Genomic DNA, 10,823 nt, shown 5'->3' on the forward strand with positions numbered 1-10,823 from the left:
TTCCCTACTTGATACCCAACTGAGAACTGTGCGCAAGTAGTAATTTTCATCCTCAGTATTTTACAAAAAATGTTTAACTTCAGGACACTTGGTGCATTCAGGAACTTTAGATTTAGCAATTAAATCATATTTCTCAAGAGCTTTAATCTTAGCATATGCATCATCAAGTTGAATCAGTAAAGCAGGGTAAGATTTGCAAGCACCAAGTAAAACAGGTCTAGTCTTAACTTCATCTAAAGCAGCTCTAGTCAAATTAAGTTCATTTACAAGCAAAGCATGCTTATATTGCAAGGAAGCTATACTAACCATGTGAACAGCACGTTCATTACACTCAACAACATCAGAAACAGTAGGAGTAGATGTAAGCATATCTATTTCAATCAAAGCATTCTCCAACTTAGCCTTAAGCTCAATTCGTTCACGAGCAGCATTTTTTAGTAACTTATTTTGATTTAGCAAGCAATCATTCAATTCCACTACTTCTAAGGCACGTTGTTCAGGAGTAGGCTTTACTTCTGTTTCTGTGTCGGAGTCGCTTTCCTTGCCATCCTTCTTGCTGTCGGCGTTGAGGGCCATGACACAGTACCCATCGCGGTTCATGCCGGAGTAAAAGCAAAGGCCGTTGAAGTTCTTGCCATCCTTCTTCTTCGCCTTGCGGTTGTCGTCCTCCTCACTTCAGCTAGAGTCCGTGTGGACGTCGATGTTGGAGTCGACGTCGCTGAGGAAGGTGATGAAGGTGCGCGCTTTGGCCTTCTTACAGTGCTCCTTCTTCTCACGATCGGTGTACTTCTTCTTCTTCTTGGTGCCGTCCTTGTTCTTGTACTTATTGTAGTCGTACCCGTTCTTGGACTTGTTCTTGTTGGGGCAGTCGGCAGTGAAGTGACCTGACTTGCCACACTCAAAGTAGTTGTTGTTGTTCCTTCGTTGGTTCTTGCGGTTGTCGTTGAAGCGCATGAACCGCCTCGTGATCAAAGCGAGCTCCTCCTCGTTAAGAATCTCCAACTGCTCCTCTGAAACAGACACCAAAGAGGACAAAGTAAAGGACATGGTAGAAGGGTTAGCCAAAGACGTAGACTGACACAAGAGCCATACTATGCGGATCAGTAGGGCTCCCCTGTTTTGCTCGGAGCCTCTTGTCAACCTCTGTCGACTTTAGCTTGGTGAAAAGCTCATCGGTAATAAGAATCTCATAGTTTGTGGACTCGATGATAGTATCAACCTTCGTACCCCACACCTCGTGATCCAAGGCATGCAGGAGCTTTAAAGCTCCATCATGATCAGTGCAGGGCAAGTTAGTAGTGTTTGGTTTCATCTTGTTCACAATAGCAGGAAAGCACTGGAACAAAGCATCAGTAGAGTCACCGGGCAAATGAACAAAATTCTCATACTCACACTAGTACGTTTCAAAGAGTTGTGCCTTCACTTGACTGTTCCCCTCATGAAAACTCTAAAGTCAGGACCAAATCTCATGAGTCAGAGATAGATCCTCAACACGATCAAACTCAGCACGGTACATACTAGCAAATAAGATATCAACCGCCTTGTTGTTGGTGTGATATTTATCTCTTTCATCTTGAGTCAAGCGAGTTGCTGGAATCACATAAGTAACATCCTGAGTGATTTCCCAAACCTCTACTCCTCTACTATTTAGATGGGCTCTCATGCGAGTTTTCCAATACTGATAGTCAGAGCCATCAAAGTAGGGTGCAGCGGTCGAGGAAAATGCTCAAAGGTCGTCATAATGGGTTTCGAAACCGATTAGGGTATGGAGAAATCTTAACCAGCTCTAATACCAATTCTAGGATCGGAATGGGCGACCAGAGGGAGGGGTGAATGGGAGCCGATTAAAATTATTTTCTTGAATAAAGGAATTCGGCATATATCCCAAAACCACCCTACACACCTCTCTTTTAGAATTGTCAGATCCACATAGCTAAATGAGATGCTACTGGACCTAGGAACGATACTAAGAAACCCTTAACACAAAGTGGAAGCAAGCACAGAAAGGGCTAAGGCAAAACAAGAGCTTCAGAGAAAAACTAGAAATACTAGAATCAAAATTGGAGGGAAATATTCACAAAATCGGAGGGGAATCTTCCGAAACCGGAGCTTCCTCTTTTCAAAAACCGGAACCTCCGATTTTGCCCAGACAGACTGAAGGAGCTCCAAGAAAAATAGCACAACTCAACCAAACGAACTCCAAAATTCACGAGATTTGGACCATGGCTTTCCAAGACCGTTAAGAGTCTATTCCCAAGAGATCTCCCCAAAATAAAAAAGTTGCAAAAACTGGAACTTCCTATTTTGTAAAATCGGAACTTCCTGTTTTTCCCTGCGCGGGTCAAGATCCAAAGAAAAGGGAAACTTGATCAAATGATGTCCAAACTTCATGAAACTTTAGCCAGAGGTTCGCCTAGAAGCAGTGAGTCTTCATCCAAAAGATCTGCTTGAAAAGCAAGACTTGACCTTCGAATTTATGATTTCGGTCAAGAACAGAAGAAAGGAATAGTTATTAGGAAAACTACAATTCAAGCTAAATCTGTGGGGGATTTGAGGAGGGATCACATTATAGATGCTCACAAGGATCCTAGCAATAATTTCTCCCAACAAATCTCGAGGGATGAGGGCTCAAAATCGAAGAACAAAAAATGCTCGAAAATATCGGAAAAGAAAAATGGGAGAAACCAAAAGATTTAACCACAGATTTAAACCACAAACTTGACTAAATTACAAGGACAACATCTTTACAAGATGAGGACTAGCCTCCTCCCTTCATCCACCCACTAAAATGAAGAAATCAAGAGAAAAGAGCAATCATCCTCTCATCTCCCTCTCTACTCTCTCTCTAAGCATTTGGCTAGCCTCTAAGCAAATGAATTAGGCTTTCTAACAAGGGTACTGAAACAACCATCCATCGACCCATATATAGTCCATGACAAATGACTAAACTACCCCTACAGCTACAACTAAAATAACCGCCCACGCAGAGGCATTTTGGTCCAGTTTTTTGTAGACGCATCGGATGGACACGCCACCTTCACGACTTTGCTTCGCCTCGACGCAAGTTTCGCGATGATGCCACGTGCCCTCCTTCTTGAAGCTCCAGCTGCACCGAGCTCGCCCCCAGTTTTGAGGCCCAAACCGGGAAACCTGCCTGCGCGGTGGTTTTGAGGCCCAAACCGTTCATCTCCGATTGGCCGCCACGCGACCTCCTTGATGTCGATGCGTGTCCGGCCTCCGCCGAGCCTCCGGCTTGACTCGACCGACGCCATCTCCATCCGTCATGTTCTCTCGCTCTTCCGTGCATTATGTGGACCACCCAGACTCCTCGGGTCCATCGGTCCAAGCCTACTCGCATTCATCCTTCATCACCCTTGGTCCATCGGCATAAACCTTTCGCTTGACCTTCACCGCACGCCGTCGGCCGCCATGTCGCATCCTACACCTGCATATCATAAACCAAGAGCAACATCAAACTACGTAACATTATCAATCACTCATCATCCAAGGGTGCCCAACAGTGACCCTCAATTCTCTAATCTGACTAATCTGACGAACGTCGCCGTTTCATTAGAGTGGGCTCCAGAAAATAGAAATGAGTCAATGACCGTGTCTAACGGTGGCGATAATTTGCTTCCTCTGAAAATCTGGAAATCTGAAATGACCGTCGCCGTTCATCAAAGTTTGCATCCTCTAAAAATCTGATAGAGGATTTCGCCGGCTCAAAATCAATGTCAAGTTACTTCGCCCACTTTTGTCGGCCTGGCCCAAACAGGTGACGGGCCTTTCTGCGCAGCTGTTCCAGCAGCCATCGTCGTCGTTTCTTTTCTGGGCTACGCCGACGCGGGCCACCCAGGTCGCCTCTCCCGCACGACGCCGCCCCAGCTCTGAATGAAGCGCTGATTGACCTTTTCCCACCTCCTTCCTAGCCGCAAATATTTGAGTGGGTGCCGATTTTGTTGGCTCGGTGCAGCGGCGGCAGTCCTGTCCAAAAAGATGAGCATCACGAGCAGATGCGGCGACGGCGACGGCCACGGCAGAAGCGGCTCCGGATAAACGACAGACGGCGCCGCCGGCCTCGTGGCCGTAGGCGATGGGACGACCGCATGCGCCGCCACAGGTATTGCCCATTCATATGCACGCGCGCGTGCCGCCGACGCGTACGTCGGCGTCGCCGTAGTAGCAGTGCCCATCGGGCATCGGCTCGACCAGGCCATCACCGCCGCGGCCAAAAAGGCAAAAGCAAAGCCGACATCGCTATATTAGAGCCGCCCTTTGCAAACCACCGGTGCAACGGGGAAATGAATGTGTACAATAAGGTAAAGCTAGTAATATCTTGCTAATTATATATATACATTCTGATTCAGTGACTCATTCACACTGATCATCTGATCATGGTGGTTGCTGCAGTCTGCAGATGCCATGTCTCACACCAGTACAGTACAAAGCTTTTCTTCATTTTTCTCTGCTTCCTAATTAACTACTACTACTACATATACTTTTTCTTTTTTTCTGAGATTGCCTAAGACTTAAAAAGACTTGGGGAATTGCTAGGGAGATTAGATAGGAAGCCATAGGTGTCCGAGCAGCTTCTCATGTTCCAAGCCCCAGCAACTCCTCTAGCCCTCTCTCGCCGAAGAGATCGATCGACGACTAAAGGGAGAAAAACCCAAGAAGAAAGGCAAAGCAAGAGTACGCTGTGAGATCCCCGCCGTGTCATCCGATGATCTCGTCAGGAACCGCCATGAACCTCGTACGCTTCTGCAAGAGGCCGGGGGGAATTGATCAGAATGCGAATTCAGGTTTATAATAACAGTAAGAAATAGACGGATGAGGGAATGCCATGCAGTAATGTAAACAGACGCATAGTAAGGCATCGCTGAATCCGGCAAAGTCGGAGCGATCGTGATGGGTCGTTGGAGGGGGGCCTTGACAAATGATCGAGCGCGGTTTCTCCCTTGAAAGGAACGCATCGTGAACCAAACCACTTAGGACACTACCCCTATGCTCTCTCCTCCCTTTCTCCCTTTTGTACTACTACCAGGAAAACAAAAGCAAAGTTATGGTTCATGATTGTCCTCAGCCAGTCCGGACTAATAACGACCTGATTGGGCGACATCAGGAGACAGTAAAACGATGAAGAGGACTAATACTGTTCCTTCAAGCTTGATGAGTACCACAACTTTGACTTAATCACCTCGTCATTACTCCTACCAACTCTTGGCAAATAGTGCATGTGCTGCTTTAACCACTAGCACTATTTTTTTTTCTTACCACACCAGCTCATTTATCCATACTACTATCTCGTGATATATTAACCCGGCCAAATGCACAACCTTTTATTCAGAAATATACTTATAACCCAAAGACTGAAGAATAAGATGATCGCATGCCTACGACTGAAAACGTCAGGAGGAATTAGCACACCACACCACCGGTCCTTATCCTCCTTGGGAGCCAGGTCAACCCTCCACCAATCATAATAAACGGTTTCCTATTCCCTCCAAACAGTACGCTCGCACGGGCCGTGCCGTGGTACAGCGCCCCGGGCCTCGCGGTTAGTCTACCGGACACGGAATCTTAGGCACATGCACGGGCGATGAGCCGGACGCGTGCGCGCTCGCCCTCGCGTGACGTACTGACGTGGAGCCATTAGCAAGGCTCGCGGAAAGCTAATGAGATGAGATGGTGAGGTAGCTAGTGAGTACTGTGCCGGATTTGTCAAGGAGGCAGGACCAGCGGCAAGCGAGCACCTAATTCGCCAAAACCAGTCCCGAACTGGCGTTTTATTTTCTTCTTCGGCAAGGGGAAGAGGCTGACTTGACCTGACCTGCCTCTTAGTAGTTAATGTGGCCTTTAGGTTTGTCGGCCTACGGTCTCAGAAAAGAGAGGCACTGTAGTACTCATCCCGTCCCAAATTATTATTTATTTTAACTTTATTAGATACATAGCTTCTACTACGTGTCGAAATATGATATATATCTAAATAATGGACAGTAAAAGTTACGTATTTATAAAATGCAGTGTCTTCTAGATCGAGATTTTGTCACGAATTTCTTCTGTATAACAATGCTAGCAGCTCGGGAATCATGACGCACCATGCGCGGTGAGGCGTATAATTAGGAGTACCATACTGCTTGCTACTAGATCGCTAGCATACAAAACGGCACAGGTGTGAGATGCCGCTGCGTGCGCTCTTGTTCGCTGGCCCGCAGCGTCGCCTTGCGCCAACGTCCCTCCTAATCCCTAGTACTAGGTTCCTACTGCATCATGCGCGGAAGGCCTTGGAAGGTTCGACCCGGCCACTCGCTGGTCGCTGCCACGCACGGGCGCGGGCACACCACGTGAGCGCGGGGCGATGCGGATCGAGCGCACTGCGGCGCATGACGGCCGGAGCGCGCCCACGTACGGAGCAAGGCAGAGAGTGGCATGGAAAGGTGGAGCGGGGAGCGAGCGGGGAGCGCCCACACGTCGCCGAGCCCCAAAAAGGTGGATGCCCGCGTGCGCGCGCGCGAGGTTGCCACGGCACGGATCAAATCATCAAAGATGCCATGATCAACCCACCCACGCGATTCACATCCCCTAGCTAGCGCTCCTCCAGGGACAAACATCTAGCTCGCGTTTCTCGTATGTTCGTTCACGTCCTGTTCATTTGGGTATCCAGTATCCTAGTCCTAGGGTGAACTCGTGCTTTTAAGATTTGTAAAGTTTCAGAAAAATGATTAGATGGTAATCACCTTTTGCTGCTAGCAGCCCAACTAAAAAAGCCTTGTTTAAAGCTACAACTCAGAGGAGCAGTTGTGGGATGCTACAAGTAGCTACTAGTAGTATTGTACTTACTGCTACCAATTATAATTCAATCGAACTATGGAAAAGGATCGATGCAACGTAACAAACGGGATTTTGATTGCGGAAAGGAAAATGACGGCAGCGAGGCCGATGGGCATGCGGCAAGCGGGGCTCACCTCTCTCTTCAAGCCAGCAGTCGTCGTCGTCGCGTTCCTGCCGGACAGCGCGGAACGCGCCACCGGCGGCGGGGCCGCGGCGGCGCCCTGGTCCCTGGCCACGCACAGCTGCATGATCCGCTCGGCGGCCTCGGCGGGGTCCCTGCTCTCCTTCATCAGCCGCGCCACCTCCGCCTTGGGCAGCCGCATCCGCAGCCGCACCGCGCCGTCCGCGCCGACCTCCACGGACGACGGCGGCTTGTTCGGGGACCCGCCGGCGCCCACCGCGGCGAGGCGCGCGGCCGACGACGGCATGATGGACGCCACGTCCGACACGGTGCGCCGGGACAGCATCAGGCTCTCGAGACGTTCCCGGGCGCCCACGTGCAGAGCGCCCGACCACGTCTTGCGCGGCGCGCGCGGGTCGTCGTCGCCGGCGCAACCTACGGCGGCGCCGCGCGGGATCTGGACGAGGAAGTAGAGCTTCCCGGGCTTGAGCGGCGCGTCGCGGTCTAGCGGCCGGGCGCGCACGCCGAGCCGGCGGACCTCCTCGGACTCGAGCAGCTGGTGGCCTGGGTGGCCGCGCAGCGCGGCGCCCGCCGCGGCGGGGGTCTTGTATCGGAACGTCGCGCCGTCCACCGTCATCACCTTGGCCGCGCGCCGGCGGCCGGCGAGAGCGTTGCCCATTACGGCGCGGCGCGAGAGCAGCTGGCCTTTTTTTGCTCCTCGGGAGAGGTGGGGGCGCGCGCGCGTGCGCGGGTGTTGCTAGCGAGGAGCTTTGGGGGGTTGGGGTTGAGAGCGTACGTGAGGTGAGGTTGGAGTTGGAGTGAGAGAGGGAAAGAGAGACGAGGTGGAGGTTATAAAGGTTGTCGGGTGCGCTTGGAGCCTTTGGAGTTTGGTTTGGTGTCAACAAATCTCCGGTGTGTCCTGCTTGGCGCCGCTGGGATAGTACAAAGGGAACCGTCGGCTCTCTGTGTGTCAGTTAAGTTGTATTATACGAGGCTCGTGTCAAATCTCCGTGTTCTTCTTGCCGAAAGTAGTATTGGATAGTAACAATGGTCAATAATTCTGCTGCTACATTGTACTCCTGCTACTACGAGCATGCAAATGGGTACTTTTTATTTTCTATACGAGCCTGCAAATTGGTACTCCCAGCATCCCAAATTACTATTCGTTTTAACTTTTCTACGTACACATCTTTTCATATAATATATATATATATATGCTTAGATACATAGAAAAAAGATATTAAAAAAGTCAATAAATAGTAATTTAGGACGGATGAAGTACCTTTTATCTTTTATTTGCTACGAGTACGCTATAATTTCTCCAATCAATCCCATCCATTACTACTTCTCCTTGAAAGGATGAGAAATTAGCGCATTAACATGTCCTTTAACGGTAGCAAAACACGATATATTCTCTCATGCTGCGTATTCTTTTTTTTTACAAGTACTCATACTGCATATTCTATTATTAGCATACATACTTCCTCCGTCCTATAATACAAGGCATCCAAGCATTTAAAATTTATCCTTAAAAACAAGATATTGTAGATACATGTGGATGATTGTCATTTAATTCTTTCTAGAATTAACAAGATAAGGGTGGCTGATTGGTGGATTATTATTAAAAATAAGTTTTTATTATTTGTAACTACCATTAACTCAGGGATGCACGCGTCTATTGCTACTCCTACTACTATACCTAAAACATCTAAGATGCATTGTATTTTAGTACGGAGGGAGTAGCTGGATCAGTCGGATCGACCTATCGTTTGATTTAGCCCCTTCAAATAGTGTTTATTAAAAAAATCAAATATCCCGAAATTCTTGGTGGTTTAGTATGGCTCCCCGGTGGGCCCAAATGTCACCTAGACGGGTCATAATACCCAGCCATGCAAATTTCGCGCAAATACCGGTTCTCCCGCGCGTACCTTCGCGTGTGTGCTGGTAAGCCGTGTGACTTCTCTGTGGTCAGTCCTCTGCGTGTGCACAATATACTACTGGTCTTTGGCTCCGACCATTTCTTTCTCCAGGTTTTCAGCAAGAGATATACGGGTGCTCTTGACCGGTTAACCACACGAGATGAGGACTGAAGATGATGTTTACTACTACAGTACTACTGCAGATATCACGGATACCATGAGTCCATGACCATTTTAAGCTGGCGTGTCTTCATTTCCTCTGGGTTGCTTGGTTCATAAGGTGTTCAGTAGCCCACATGTTTGGGAATTGTTGTACTTCTTTGGAATCTTCTTTTTTTTTTTTGCTTCTTTTGGATGCTGATTTAGGTGTGGTTCATTTCCTTATTCAAATTTTGGGAGCACACTATTTTGACAAAAAAAACGTGAAAAAAGGTGTTTAAGGGCTTTAGGAAAATTATAGTATAAAAAAGTTTTCAGAGAATCATGAGATAATTCAGCTACGATGATTTATAGCGGTTCACTCCTATTCTGTTTAGCACGCACTTAAAAAACAAACTTAGCATGTCTAATACTGCTCACTTTTCTTCTTTTTTTTTCGAAACAAAACATGCATAGCTTGTCAGTTTTTTTGTTTTTCTTATATTTTGAAACGAAACATAGCTTGTCAGTTTTTTTTTCTTTTTTTGAAACGAAACATAGCCTGTCAGTTTAATCTGCACTAATTTTGTCGATAAATAGAAAAGGAGAAACATCTGTAAAACTTGTATGCTTGCCCCTCTTACATGATTGACCGACTGAGCAGTACTTCTGCTTTATTTTTTTAGAAAATTAAAGAGAAATTTCCGAGTACATATACTACTGCATTGAGCTTTGATGGATGTTTCCTTATTTAAGCTGGTCGCAATCGAGCCCTGAATACTACTCTATTTAGGCTGACCTCCCGTTTGGTAAGCACCTACCACTCGAACTTGAGACTGGTCGTCGTCCGGTTTATGATCGAGCCAATTGTTAGTTCATGCACGACCGTGTCAAGGTAATGTTTGATCCATGGACATGTGCGTCCTGTCGATAGATTAATTCTAACCATTTAGCAATGCTAATTCTAAGCTCTCTATGTTCCTCACCAACCTTTAATTTTTCCCTCACAGTAGTAACTTTACCTAACTTCTTGGAGGAATAATACGACCACATAGTAACTTCCAAGTTTTTTTTGGGAGAAAGAGCGAGGGGTGGGTCCATCATAAGGTTGAATTTGTAGGCAGATAAAAAACAAAAAAAGCAATGAAATTGTAGGCAAGTGAATTGGTGCTAACGATGGTCGTTGTGTATGTACCGGAGCTCTCGAAAGTCTGAATGATGGTGCCTTCGACCCGTGTGTACACATATGAATTGAAATCGCCAATTGTATTGTCTCGTCTTTTTTTTTTTGCTCCTTTTTACTTTTAGTGCTGAGGGATAAGGATACCCACGAGTCCCCATCGACCAGTATATTGGTCGGTCCTGATAAGTGGGCCCGCCTAATCATACCGTGCGGGCTAAGGCATAAAGATACATGGAGCACAAGTTCGGAGGCCGGGCGAACAGATTCTGCTCGGATATCACGGGATACTTGTTGTAAACCGACTCAGATTGCTTTCCATGGAACAACTAATTAGGATTAGATTCTATCGGATTGTAACCCTAGGTCGTCAGCCTATATAAGGTGGCAAGGGGTGCCCCTCGAAGGAAGGGCGACTCGACTCATCTACCTCACGTTAACTCTTCACACCTGCGATCAGCAATACAAACCACCAGAACACAGGAAATAGGGTATTACTCTCCGGAGGTCTGAACCTGTCTAAACCTTATGTCCCTATGTTACCATTCGAGTTCTTATCTTACAATCTCCCTCGCCTATGAATCTACCACCGGGGTAACCCCCTGATGGAGGTCACCAAATCCGGCAGCTGGCG

The 10,823-nt window shown here is 47.6% G+C and overlaps 1 protein-coding gene across 1 annotated transcript; it reads right to left on the bottom strand.

Annotated features, from left to right (window-relative positions):
• Nucleotides 1-4,315: 4,315 nt before the first annotated feature.
• Nucleotides 4,316-7,835, bottom strand: LOC117842324 (uncharacterized protein At1g66480). Its single transcript, XM_034722727.2, has 2 exons — nucleotides 6,966-7,835; nucleotides 4,316-4,761 (listed from the first exon to the last, which is right to left on the bottom strand). Exons 1-2 carry the CDS (start codon nucleotides 7,629-7,631, stop codon nucleotides 4,717-4,719), a joined length of 711 nt encoding a protein of 236 aa, XP_034578618.1. The 5' UTR covers nucleotides 7,632-7,835; the 3' UTR covers nucleotides 4,316-4,716.
• Nucleotides 7,836-10,823: the final 2,988 nt, after the last annotated feature.

The sequence above is a fragment of the Setaria viridis genome, chromosome 2 (genome assembly GCF_005286985.2).
Source record: "Setaria viridis chromosome 2, Setaria_viridis_v4.0, whole genome shotgun sequence".
In the NCBI taxonomy this organism is placed as follows: domain Eukaryota; kingdom Viridiplantae; phylum Streptophyta; class Magnoliopsida; order Poales; family Poaceae; genus Setaria; species Setaria viridis.

Excerpts from the sequence above, each read along its gene's own strand:
- LOC117842324 (XM_034722727.2), bottom strand. The coding sequence starts at position 7,631 with ATGGGCAACGCTCTCGCCGGCCGCCGGCGCGCGGCCAAGGTGATGACG. Across the intron at positions 4,762-6,965 it reads CTGCTGGCTTGAAGAGAGAG|AAGCGTACGAGGTTCATGGC; the intron begins GTGAGCCCCGCT and ends GGCCTCTTGCAG.